Genomic DNA, 13,882 nt, shown 5'->3' on the forward strand with positions numbered 1-13,882 from the left:
GGTAACATAAAGGGGTAGAAATAAAGCGACGAGAAAGACTGGCCTTGGCCACAGCCTGCAATGTATTGGAGTGTGTACGAGTTCTGTGGCTGTCCTCTCCTCACGTATAACCCAAAGCCGCAGCATAGCCAGTGCTCAACTACTCTGTAACTGGCGTCTAATTACTTAGTACTGGGCACTCCTCAACCTGTGTTGGTTTTCTCATCAGGAATAATTGTACTATCACAGCGAATAACTGTACTACCACAATTGCATTAGACTGTTGTGGAGCTTGAGATAATACATAATTTTTTATTCAAATTTTGGAAATAAAACCAAAAAGATTGTGTGGCTTTTTAAAATTGGTTTCATTCTAGAAGATTTTTGTAATGAACCCAGTTGATGTTCATCTGACACACTCAGGAAAATTTAACTTTGAATAGCAGTTTAGTAGGGCCGAGGTTTTACAACTTGGTAAGTCAAGATATTCACGGGTAAAAACCTGATGAGGTGTAATGGGGAGAAGGAGCCAACATCTAGTACAGAAAATAGTCCCAAAGGTTAAAATCAAGAAACATGAGCCAGCATTGTATCAATTTTCAGTTAATCATTCTTTTCTCCAGTGACTATATAAATTCCAGTTCCTCATACCCTTGTGGAATCAGTTCTATCATTCTGCTGGTGACCTTACCAAGAGTAAGAGACTTAATATACAAATTAACAATGGGTAGACTCTAAATGATGATAAAACTCTGACCCACATAAGAAACCAAGCCACAACCTTTGCAGCAATCAACTCAGAATAGTCAGGATTTGCTCAAAGGCTGCCAACTTCCTTGTTTTAGGCACATACATACCCACTCGAACACACACACCAGAACTAATAAGAGAAAACCAAATATGCTCCCTAAACCAATCACAGAGATGCCCCATTTCTCGTTACTTCACCTCCAGCTCCCCTTGCCAACAACCTTTAATCACAGCATACCAGGAGCATCCCCTTTTTTTTTCTTATTGTGCTTCGCATTTTTTTGCACTTCACAGGTGTTGCATATTTTACATATTGAAGCCAAGACCCACCCTCGGCAAAAAGATTACAACTCACTTTATTGCCATACTCACTTTAAGCCAGTGGTCTGAAACGGAAACCACAACGTCTCCAAGGTATACGTGTAAAGCCTCCCCTCTTTCTGATTGCCTTTGAGTCTCTGCCAAAGTGATGGTGGCTGACATAGCAAGCTCTGTAGTCTCTGTTCTCATTTAAGTGTTCTTCATTTTCTGCCCACTTGTGGGAAATAAAACTTTGACACATGCTCATTTTCTAGTCACGTGAGAATGGAGCCTAGCAATTAGAGAATAATGCTTTTAACTAGGTCTACACATGGAAAGCACTCAAAGAATTATTAAAAAATAGACTGAGATACATCAAAAATTTGAAGTTTATTTGCATAAAAACAGATTAAAATCAAGTAGGCCCAAACCAAAAAAGGTTAGGAATACTCCACCAACAGGGAAAGGTGTTTATAGCTAAGACTCTGTAGCAAATCAAAGAAAGCATTTGATTGGCTATAGCTCAAGCCATTGCCTTATTAGGGAAGCCTAGTTGGTAGGTTGTGATTAGTAGTTCTTAAATTTCATTTTCTCAAATTCAAGTGTATTGACTCTGGCTTAGGTTTCCGTTTGCTTATGTAAGCTACCAGGCATTAGAGCCACCACAGTCCAATGGCCTCCTTGTTTAAGTACTTTAACCAATAGCTCACAATTATTCCTTTACTTCTTTTAAAAAATATATGTTTTTATTGATTTCAGAGAGAGGAAGGGAGAGAGAGAAAAAGAAATATCAGTGATGACAGAGAATCATCAATCAGCTGCCTCCTGCATTTTCCCACCCCCACTGGGGATTGAGCCTGTAACCCGGGCATGTGCCCTAACAGGGAATTGAATGGAGACCTCCTGCTTCACGGATCAATGCTCAACCATTGAGCCACATGGGCCGGGCTCCTTTCTTTCTTTTTCTTTTTATGTTTATATTGATTTAAGAGAGAGGAAGAAGGAGAAAGAGAGAAACATAGATCGGCTGCCTCCTGCATGCCATCCATTAGGGACTGAGCCAGAAACCCTGGAATGTGCCCTGATCAGGAATTAAACCAGCAACCTTTCAGTGCACAGGGTGGCTCTCAACCAACTGAGCCACACTGGCCAGGGCAATCATTCCTTTATTTCAATGTCTTGTCTCATCTCAGCTAGTTGAAATAGATATTGGACAGTTAAGCCTTCTAATGCCAATATTAGAATGTTATTTATAATCCAAACTCCCCAATCTCTGTTGCCCATCATTTACCCAACTATTAGCTGTTATTATCATTGCCCAACTTGAAACCCTCCCCTAATCAACCCTAATTAGCTTGATTTCAGAAAATTCAAGATTTGGTGCTGGAAGCCCGTCCATCCTTGCTGCTTGACACAGTCACTGCAGGGAAGAAACATCTGCACAGCATATGTTTCAAGAAACCTGGTGTATATGGCATACTGTTCTTAATCTGTTTGCTCCCCTTCTTGGCGCTATGTGTTTTAACCAAGGTCACCTCTCCAAGAAAGGTTGTTTCCCCAGGTAGGGATTTTTCCCTGAAGTTAGGGAGGGAATAAAACCCCTTAACTCAGTGCCAGGTGGGTAGTTAATCACTTTGGCTATGAATAATCACACTTAAGCTACATAATCTTTACTCCCTGGAATGGAGATAAGAAATGCCCTAACCTTTGGAATAGAAATTGATAGGATTAAAATCAACTGGTATAAATACAGATGTAACAAGACAATAACACACAGAACTTGGCTGGAGAACCTGGCTATGATGATCGACTGAACGCTGCCTCCGTGTCATTCCTTCCTCCTTTGCCGAATCCGTCCACACCTTTGGGAACCCCTGGACCTGCCGGGGCTGGACCCCAACAATTTGGGATTAAATACATATTTTCATTCTGCCTTCTCATCCTTGTTACACAATATAGACCCCATCTGGATTGCTTCTGAAGCAACCTCTAACTAGGGATTAGGGAAGGCATAGGAAAAATATCCCACTCTGAGGTGTGGGACATAACTACTTATAAGTTTTATAAGGACAGATTGCGACGCCGGTGCCCGCGTGGTGAGGTTTAGGTGGTGGCTTCAGAGACGGCGGGCTTTCCAGCTCAAGCATCATGACGGGGAAGAAGTCTTCCCGGGAAAAGCAGCGCAAAAGGAGCGGCCGCCGGAAGCAGCGGAGCACGAACTTGGCCTCCGGGGTGCCGGGCTCAGCGCCGCAGGAAGCCAAATATCTTTTACCAACTTTGGAAAAAGAATTATTCTTGGCAGAGCACGGTGATCTTGAAGAAGGTGGTCTGGACCTGACTGTGTCATTAAAACCACTTAGTTTCTACATATCAGACAAAAAAGAAATGCTTCAGCAGTGCTTCTGTATCACCGGAGAGAAGAAGTTACAGAAAATGCTGCCTGACGTGTTAAAGAACTGTTCAGTAGGAGAAATTAAAAAGTTATGCCAAGAACAGTTAGACCTCCTATCTGAAAAAAAAATATTGAAGATTCTTGAGGGTGACAATGGTATGGACTCTGATATGGCAGAGGAGGCAGATGATGGCTCGAAGAAGGGATCTGATTTAGTCAGTCAACAAGACATCTGTATAGATTCTTCTTCATCCCTGAAAGAGAACAAGCAACCTGAAGGTCTGGAATTAAATCAAGGCAAAGGGGAAGATAGTGATATTCTCAGTATACATGCAGATGCTTATGACAGCGACATAGAAGGCCCATGCAATGAAGAGGCAGCTGCTCCTGAGGTCCCAGAAAATACAGCCCAGAGTGAAGCTGGTCAGATAGATGATCTGGAGAAAGACATTGAGAAAAGCGTGAATGCGATTCTGGGACTGGCAGAGTCTAGCCCAAAGGAGCCCAAAGCAGCTACCCTCACTGTTCCTCCACCAGAATATGTTCAGCCTTCTGCACAGCAGCTGGAGCTGCTAGAACTTGAGATGAGGGCAAGAGCCATTAAAGCCCTGATGAAAGCTGGTGATATAAAAAAGCCAGCCTAGTTATTTAATTTGAACCTGAATTTTAGGTGTGTTTGAACAAAGCCACATGGTATGACTTTGTATCTGAAATTTATTTGGGCCTTACATGATATTTCTCATGTAACCCTTGTTAGATAAACTCAATCTAGACCTAAAATACCTATGGCTATTTTTGTTGATGTTACTTTTATATTATACATGTGTTATTGTTTTATGAGTTCATGACAAATATTGTTAGATAATTGGATACTTTGTTAAATAAGTATTTTAGCTTGTCTGCAGATTAACATCTGAAAAGCCATTAGCAGAGTCATGGTAATTTTTTTCTTAATTTTTAAATATTTTGGTACCAAGCCTAAAAGCTTAAGAAAAATTGACTAAGCATGTTGCTCTTAAGACCACCTATATTTTGCAATGAAATATTAAATTAGTGCTCCTAGATTTGTTAACAATTTAAGAATTTTAGTTATGCTCATATGCACCTTGAAAATATGTATTATCTTGAAGATATATACCTTCTATGGTTGTGGATTTACTAGTAAAAACCGAGTAACATTTTTTACTGTAAGGCTTAGAGATCTGAAATGTCTGAGAAAAACTTATTTAATAAAGAAAAAAAGGACTTAATGTAAGTCAGTTTTTAATAATGTAGAGTAGTTGCCCAGCTTTAGTTCCAATAGACAAGCCATTCTGACAGGTCTTTGATTTTTATTGGACACTTTGTTGAAGTGTTTTTCTTCACTAAAAAGGGAACACGTTTTCATTTTCATTCCAAGCTATCGGGAAGAGGAGAATATTTTATCTTAGAGAAGTTCGTCTGTTGTTTTTGCTTGAAGATCTGATGTGCTATAATTCCATGAATTAAAAATAATAAAGACTGTCATTCTGGAAAAAAATTTTTTATAGGGACATGGCTATTTGTGTAATATACACAAAGTCTCAACCACTGATGCTCAAATAAACCTTTATTATAATTAAAACCACCTACATATTGGCATCCTCGGTATTTCAGGTCAGAAGGGTGTGGCTAGTGTCAATTTATATGAAGAATGATTCAAGTTACTAATGCAACAACAATTATGTCTTATCTCATGAATGCTTATAACACCCGCATACTTTTTGGTATAAAGTATGGTGGCTTCTTTAAGGAAATACAATTTGTATATTTTATAAAACATTTTTCTGTCCTGACCAATCCAAAACCTCCAACCCAAAGAGCACAACTCAGTATAACCACAGGATTAATTCCAATATAGTGGCTTTTTTTTTTTTTTTTTTACTATTTTCTTTTATTGTGATAAAATATATGTAACAAAAGAACCTAAAATTTACCATTTTAAAGTGTACAACTTGGTGGCATTAATTACATTCACATTATGCAGCCACCATCATTATTTCCAAGATTTTTCATCACCCCAAATAGAATTCTGTACCCATTAAGCAATAAATCTTCATTCCCTCCTCTTTGGGTAACTTTTAATCTACTTTCTAGCTCTATGAATTTGCCCTTGTTCTAGATATTTTATAAGTGGAATAAACATTTTAAATTTTATCTTTTTGTGTCTGGCTTATTTCGCTTGATGTAATGTTTTCAAGATTCATCCATGTTGTAGCATGTATCAGAACTTCATTTTTTATGTGGTGGCTTAATTTTGTGTTTTAATTTCTTACATTATAATTGTTTGGAAGAGGAAAATTGAAGTAAAGTAAATAAATTTACTTCATTCTGCCATCAAATAATTACTGCCTTTCAACTCCCCTCACCTGGCAATCCATCTCAACTAACTAGACACGTAAATTCTCAAAATAGCCGACAAAGCAAGTTAACCCATATCCACAATAAGGAACTAAAGTATGTACTTTGCTTATCATCTGTCCTAGCATTAAAGAACTCTCCTCCCTTGGGGCCTTTCCTACCTCCAATAGCTTTTCATCTACATACAAGTCAGATTCATGGAAAAGGAAGTTTGAAGACCTGAAAATCAAGCCTACTCATTTTTCAAACACGTAAAGAATTAAAATGTTGGCTCTTTTGAGTTATAGATATTAGTGTGAAAAACCATACATTTACACACCTTTGCTCTCTTGCAAAGTTGCTGCATGATGTACAAGAATCACACTGTTAAACTCAGCAAACATAGAGAACATAGGAATTGTCATGAAGTATAAAATGACATATGCAAGGTGCATATGGCAAGGTGTTAGGGAACACATAACATAAAATTATTAAAGGCCCTAACCGGTTTGGCTCAGTGGATAGAGCATCGGCCTGCGGACCCAAGGGTCGTGGGTTCGATTCTGGTCAAGGGCATGTACCTTGGTTGGGGGCACATCCCCAGTGGGGAGTGTGCAGGAGGCAGCTGATCGATGTTTCTCTTTCATCGATGTTTCTAACTCTATCCCTCTCCCTTCCTCTCTGTAGAAAATAAAATATATTTTAAAATTATTAAAGAAGTCTTCACAAAGGTGGTTTTAGTCAAGTCTTGTAAAATAAGTAGATTTCCAGGCGTGTGTGATTAAAGATAGCCCCACATTCTTTACCAACCCTCCTCCTGAGAGACAAATTCCCATTAATTTCTGTTTAAATCTAGGCTGGCCTTCATGACTTGTTTAACCAATAACATGTGGTGGAAGTGATGTTCTAGAACTTCTGAGGTTAGGTCATAAGGCTTGCAGCATCTGCCTGGGAACCCTGGAACCATCTGTGGGAGCCCTGGTCAGCGCCCCATCTACGTCCATTACCTGAGACCGCAATGCTGGAAAGGCCACATGTAGGAACTCCGGTGGACAGTCTCAGCCGAGGCCAGCCTTCCAGTCATCCTCGCCTAAGTGTGTCATATGAAAGACTCTGTTTTAGACTTTCTAGACCAGTCCATCTACCAGTTGAATAGTCCCAAGTGCTCCGTCAATACCAACAGAAGAGTCATCCTTGCTTGCTGAGTTTTGCTTAAATTTCTGATCCTCAAAAATCATAAGATACAGAATAATAAAGTGGTTTCTGTTTAAAGCCCCCTGGGTCTTCAGGTAGTTGGCTATGCAGCAGCACATCACTGCATCAGCAGGTAAACAAGTGGGGAAGAACCTTCCACATAAAACACGCACGCACGCTATGCTCCAACCACACCGAATGAACTCTGTTGTTCCCTACGTACACTCTGCCCAACTGTCTCACTGCAGCTGCCACGTGCCCTAGCCTCCTCCGCCATCCTCAAATTCCAAATCCCAAATAACCTTTCTCGCAGCCCTTTCCCCAGCAAAATAGCACTTGCTGCCTCTTGTGAACATGTATACGTCCACCTCTCGAATAACTAGGGAGGCACCGTCCCCTTTTTCTGCAGCCGTACAGATTTGTGCCTTTTGTTCCAATTACGTAATATGCCCCCTTTCACTCCCAAAAGTGTCCCATTTTAGCCCACAAATCACCTGGTCACCCTGTGCTACCACATTACTTTGAATTGCAGTTATTTGTGTAGAATTTTCTCACTTCTTCTACCTAGGCTATATGGTTACTTGCAAGCAAGTACCAGGTATCACCTTCAGTAACTGTCTACGAAGCATCTAGTGTGGCAGATGCTGCACAGTGTTGTTCCGAATGTCCCGACTTTCCCCTGCGCTTTGTGCCCTGACGCTGTTAGGCCAGATCACCTCGCAGCTGGCATAGGCTTTGCTGATGAGAACGAAGTCTACCACTTGGAAAATGTTCTTTTCATGTTGGTTTCCTGTAGAAACAGTACAGAGGATACCTGAGGCAGAATACATACATACATACATACATACATACATACATACATACATTAGAGAAGTGACTACTGGGCCCTCCTCTTTTCTTTACCGAGTCACATCCAAAGTTTGGGGTCTGGGCATTGAGAGAAACCCACCAGGTCAGCGAAGCCCAGAGCCCTGGCCCACTCTCCAGGCTGGTGGACAAGAGTGGGGAGTGGCTGTGTCGGTCTGGTCCGTGTCTAGGATTTTAGACCCTATTTTCTTGCTGCAATCATCACATTACCTAGTTACTAAGGGGGCAACCTTCTTTCATTGACATTGGACCTACCTAAAGTCAGTGCAGCAACCGGGCCACCACCAACTAGAAAGACACTCAGGAAAAGCTTAATGAAAGTGGCCAGCAGCACTGTTCCTAACGAAAGCCGTGGGGAAAGGGAACTTACCTAGCTGGTAAAGGCTAATGGAAATAAAATGCTCAAAACCTGCGATTGCTAGACTGTTCTTCCAACTCAACCATCACATTTAGTCAATGCTTCTTTTAAATCTCTGGTCTTTATAAAAGTGAAATCTCTTCTCACTCCCATAAGGCATTAGGCCTTCGTAAGGTAGGCTCAGTTTTGGCATCTGATCCTCCAAATGTGAAATGTTCTTAGAAAATGAACTGTGGCTCATACATTCATTACAATAAATTTTATAAGACTGATTTTATTTTCAAATTTTTGGGAATTGTTTTAGAAAAAAAATAAAATGACAAGAACACATATAAAAACTGAAATCTTTCACGGAACTATGAACTCTCAGCAAAGAAAGGGACTTTTGAAGTGTTTGAGTCCCTCTCCTGGAATCACTTCTACAATGTTCCTCCAGCCCTAACCGGTTTGGCTCAGGGGATAGAGCATCAGCCTGCGGACTCAAGGGTCCCAGGTTTGATTCCGGTCAAGGGCATGTACCTGGGTTGCGGGCACATCCCCAGTGGGGGATGTGCAGGAGGCAGCTGATTGATGTTTCTAACTCTCTGTCCCTCTCCCTTTCTTTCTTTTATTTTTTTTTTAATATATTTTATTGATTTTTCACAGAGAGGAAGGGAGAGAGATAGAGAGCTAGAAACTGCCGGGGTCCAACCCCAGCAGGTCCAGGGGACCCCAAAGGTGTGGACGGAGTCAGCGAAGAAGGAATGACATGGAGACAGTGTTCAGTTGATCAGCAGCCTAGCCAGGATCTCCAGCCAGTCTCTCCAGCCAAGTTCTGGTCTCGATCTCCAGAGAGGTTCTGCTGTTTATTGTCTTGTTACATCCGTATTTATCCCAGTTGATTTTAATCCTGTCAATTTCTATTACAAAGGTTAGGGCGTTTCTTATCTCCATTCCCGGGAGTAAAGATTATGTAGCTTAAGCATGATTGTTTGTAGTGATTAACTACCCGCCTGGCACTTAGTTAAGGAGTTTCATCCCCTCCCTGACTTCAGGGAAAAATTCCTACCTGGGGAAACAACCTTTCTAGGAGAGGCATCCCCTCCCTGACTTCAGGGAAAAATTCCTACCTGGGGAAACAACCTTTCTCGGAGAGGTGACCTTGGTTAAAACACACAGCGCTAAGGGGAGCAAACATATTAAGAACAGTATGCTATATACGCCAGGTCCCTTGAAACATATGCTGTGCAGATGTTTCTTTCCTGCAGCGGCTGTGTCAAGCAGCAAGGATGGACCGGCTTCCGGCAAGAAACATCGATGAGAGAGAAACATCGATCAGCTGCCTCCTGCACATCCCCCACTGGGGATGTGCCCGCAACCCAGGTACATGCCCTTGACCAGAATCGAACCCGGGACCCTTCAGTCCGCAGGCCGACGCTCCATCCACTGAGCCAAACCGGTTTTGGCTCCCTTTCTTTCTGTAAAAAATCAACAAAATTTTTAAAAAATGTTCCTTCATTATGTGAATAACCTCCTCAAGTCTTTCCTAAGTTTGATGTATTTAATCTCATAAAAGTGACAAATAATTTTTAACCATTTAAAACAAAAGAAAGAGTAAAATGAGGGAGACAGGCCTCTTGTGTTATGTTTTTAGAGAAAAGTCACATCCATGAAGGAGCTTTGTAACATGCAGAACACAGGACAGGCTTCAAGAACAAAACATTCTGTGCACTTGCATTACTTAAATGTGAACAGCTGCTGTTATCTTCCTCTATAAACAGTGGCAAGCCAGCTCTGGCCAGTGTGGTTCAGTTGGTTGGGCACCATCCTGTGCACCAAAAGGTTACCGATTTGGTTCCCAGTCAGGGTACAGGTTGAGTCCTAATTGGTGTGTGCATGGAAGGCAACCAATCAATGTTTCTCTTTCACATCAATGTTTCTCTCTCTCTCTCTCTCTCTCTCTCTCTCTCTCTCTCACTCCCTGTCCCTCTCCCTCCATCCCTTATTCTCTCTAAAATTAATAAATACATATTTCTTAAAAAGTGGTAAGCTATATGCATTCAAGTATATATTTTTTAAAAATATATTTTATTGATTTTTTACAGAGAGGAAGGGAGAGAGATAGAGAGTTAGAAACATCGATGAGAGAGAAACATCAATCAGCTGCCTCCTGCACATCTCCTACTGGGGATATGCCCGCAACCCAGGTACATGCCCTTGACTGGAATCGAACCTGGGACCCTTCAGTCCACAAGCCGACGCTCTATCCACTGAGCCAAACCGGTTTCGGCTCAAGTATATTTTTAATTGCGGTTCATATAGATTTACACTTGGGAAGAGGCTGAAACAAAAACAAAACCAGCTAACAGAGCTGTTAATAAAGAACTTATTAATTATTGTGAGAAGCAATCAAATGAAAATCAATCTTAAATAACAAAACGAATTTCCAATCACATAAATACATTTTATTTTTTATTGAAATTTTCCACTCTCAGGAGATCCTGGATATAATAAAGGAATACATAAAATAGAAACAGTTTAAGTAAATGTGATTATTTGGTTCATTTCAGAAGGTCTACTGGTCCAACTGCCAGCCACACAAGTCTCTGAGTTCTCAACGAAGTGTGACCAGTTCTTCCGAAGAGGTAGGGTGAATGGCAACCGTGTTGTCAAAGTCGGCTTTTGTGGCTCCCATTTTGACTGCAACAGCAAACCCCTGCAGCATTTCATCACACCCAATTCCTTGCATATGGATCCCAACCACCTGGGAAACAAAAGAGAAAGATACCTGCTATTTAAAAACCTCTAAAAAACTTACATCTCTAATGACACAGCCCACAGGCCCTGCGTGGTGCTGCCTCAACATCCCTCCACAGCCCACCTCACACAGCCCTCCCTCGGGCTCTCGGCCTCCCTCTCTCCCGAGCACTCACACGAGCTCTCGCCTTTGCACAAATTGTTCACTGTCTGGACAATCTTCCCTCTCCTCTTTTAAGGGTTAAAGCCCATTTATTCTTTAAATAGCTATACTTCTTTCCCTACCAAGTTAAACTATCACATGATCTCTCACTACCAATAATTCCCCACCATGGTTCTATCACAGCTGCAATGTTCTATTTTTGTTTGGGGACCGGACAGTTGCAGTCCATCTTATCCAGGGGAAGGTGCCCCTATCTGCTTGCGTTCCCCGCTCTATCCCTATGGCCAAGCACAAACACGGCCCTTAGGAGGCACTCAGTCCATAATGTTGGATGACTGAACAAAGGACTATAAAGGGCCATTTGTTTCAACTCATCATTTCCAGTGATGTTTCCCACTATATTTTCAAACTATGAGTTTAATGTTTACTTTCAGCAAATACTTTTAGGGTAACCAGTCTACTGAAAAACAAAGTTAGAGCCGAAACCGGTTTGGCTCAGTGGCTAGAGCGTCGGCCTGTGGACTGAAGGGTCCCGGGTTCGATTCCGGTCGGGGGCATGTACCTGGGTTGCGGGCACATCCCCCATGGGGGGTGTGCGGGAGGCGGCTGATCGATGTTTCTCTCTCATCGATGTTTCTAGCTCTCTATCTCTCTCCCTTCCTCTCTGTAAAAAATCATAAAATATATTTAAAAAGAAAAAGAAAAAAAGATAAACAAAGTTAGAGAACCTAACGTTTAGCCACAAAAATATTTTGTTTAAAAAGAAATCAAGAATATTCTTAATGTTACTGAATGGTACACTTAAAAATGGTTAAGACGGTAAATTTTATATTATGTGCTTTTTACAATTAATAAAAAGTATATCTCAACTTAAAGCAAACAAAAAAATCCCAAATCATGTATTATATATGCACTATAGAGAATATTTTTAAATATTGTAATCTAAATTGAATTTATAACACCAGAGTTTCTGATGATGGCAGGAACTTCACATTATTCCTCTCCATATCTCAGTTCTTAGTCTTTTAAAAAAAATATATTTTTATTGAGTTCAGAGAGGGAGAGAGAGATAGCTACATCAATGAGAGAGGATCATTGATTGGCTGCCTCCTGCACGCTACCTACTGGGGACCGAGCCCCCAATCCAGGCATGTGCTTTTGACCGGAAATCAACCTGAGACCCTTCATTCTGTAGGCCAACGCTCTATCTACTGAGCCAAACCAGCTAGGGCCCAGTTCTTAGTCTATATTAGACTGTCTTATAATGTTTATCAAAAGAATGAATAATAAATGGTATGAATAACAGATATGATGAGATAAGTGAGGGGCCCTGCTGATTGAACATCTGGAAAGCTTAAGCTACTGAGGCACAGTCAAGGTCAAAAAACAGCGACCTTCATTTTGCTGCCAACCCACTTCCTTTCTTCACTTTGGTCTGATTCTCTGCATTGCCAGTCCGCAGTGACCTTGACTTCTGTAAACCAGGGGCCATGTTTTGTGACCACTGTCCCTTGTGGAGCCATATTCCCAAAGCATATTGCTAAGTTGCATTTCAATATTTAATTTAATTTGTAGAAAAGTCCAATAGGCTGACCTAATACCAAAACAAAACCTACTTCAAAAATTCTGTTTTAAAAAAACCTGTTCAGCCTGGACAGCGTGGCTCAGTGGTTGAATGTTGACCTATGAACCAGGAAGTCATGGTTTGATTCCTGGTCAAGGCATATGCCCAGGTGCAGGCTTGATTCCCAGTAGGGAGTGTGCAGGAAACAGCTGTTCAATGATTCTCTCATCATTCATGTCTCTGTCTCTCCTGTCTCTGTCTTTCTCTCTCTCCCCCCCCCTTCATCTCTGAAATCAATAAAAATATATTTTAAAAAAAACCTGTTCAAATTCAAAACAAAACCACAATAAGATACCACTTTGTATCCACTAGGATGGCTATAATAAAAATGATAATAACAAGTGTTGTCCAGGGTGTGGAGGAATTGGAACCCTCATACATGGCTGAGGGGAATGTAAAATGGCAGCCACTTTGGAAAACAGTTTGGTAGTTCCTCAAAAAGTTAAAACAAAAATAGATAATTTTACTAACTAAACTTCCTCTACATCACTGATTGGTTATATTAAGTTTATCTTGCATTAAATTCTTACACTTAACAATATATTTGAGTTTCCTATCTATTCTGGTCTATTGGCTCGTGACAGGGAGTCTTTTGTGGTTTTCAACCTTTCCCCTAATGTTGGCAGTGGACCCTTCTTTCTAAATAAAACATTATGAAGAACCTGAATATACAGATAAAAGTGGGTCCACATCAGTTGAATCAGAGAAGGCTTAATTACTTGGTCTCCTCCCCCCCCCCCCCCCCCCCGCCCCACCAAAATGCCCCCATCCTTGCCAACCTTAAAGTCACTCTTTAGCTTACTGGGAATTTCCCATACCTTCTCCTCTTTGTTAGCACAAATCATTTTCATCACACACTTTGTTTTCCTTTTGGTAACCGCATGATACATTGGGGTAAAGGTGGTTGAATAGGTCTTCACATTTTCTTTTCCATATTTAGAAATGGCCTCATCTATAATGTACAGGGGGGAAAAGCATTATCAAAAACTAAACAATTCCACTGACCCATCAAAGAGAGCAAGAAATACATAACCTCCATCCAATCATGAAGAAATGCCAAACAACACCACGATGAGTGATAGTCTACAAAATAAATGTTGATGTCATGAAAGATAAAAGACAGGAATTTTGTCTCTCAGTTAAAGGAGACCAAAGAGGTAT

At 40.9% G+C, this 13,882-nt stretch overlaps 2 protein-coding genes across 2 annotated transcripts in view; one reads left to right on the forward strand and one right to left on the reverse strand.

The window, feature by feature from the left end:
- Window positions 1-3,414: 3,414 nt before the first annotated feature.
- Window positions 3,415-4,065, forward strand: LOC308514669 (caspase activity and apoptosis inhibitor 1; the record flags this gene model as incomplete). The annotated part of the gene is made up of 1 exon (XM_081084938.1): window positions 3,415-4,065. One exon carries the CDS (start codon window positions 3,415-3,417, stop codon window positions 4,063-4,065), a length of 651 nt encoding a protein of 216 aa, XP_080941064.1.
- Window positions 4,066-10,636: 6,571 nt separating this feature from the next.
- GSR (glutathione-disulfide reductase) overlaps window positions 10,637-13,882 on the reverse strand; it is a 36,215-nt gene continuing 32,969 nt past the window's right edge. Inside the window, exons 12-13 of the mRNA XM_081083439.1 lie at window positions 13,540-13,673; window positions 10,637-10,941 (exon numbers count right to left, since the gene is read on the reverse strand). Of these exons, the coding sequence (XP_080939565.1) occupies window positions 10,792-10,941; window positions 13,540-13,673 (284 nt within the window). The 3' untranslated portion in view covers window positions 10,637-10,791. The remainder of the gene's footprint in view (window positions 10,942-13,539; window positions 13,674-13,882) is intronic.

Source organism: Myotis nattereri (assembly GCF_964212035.1).
Source record: "Myotis nattereri genome assembly, chromosome: 2".
NCBI classification, from domain to species: domain Eukaryota; kingdom Metazoa; phylum Chordata; class Mammalia; order Chiroptera; family Vespertilionidae; genus Myotis; species Myotis nattereri.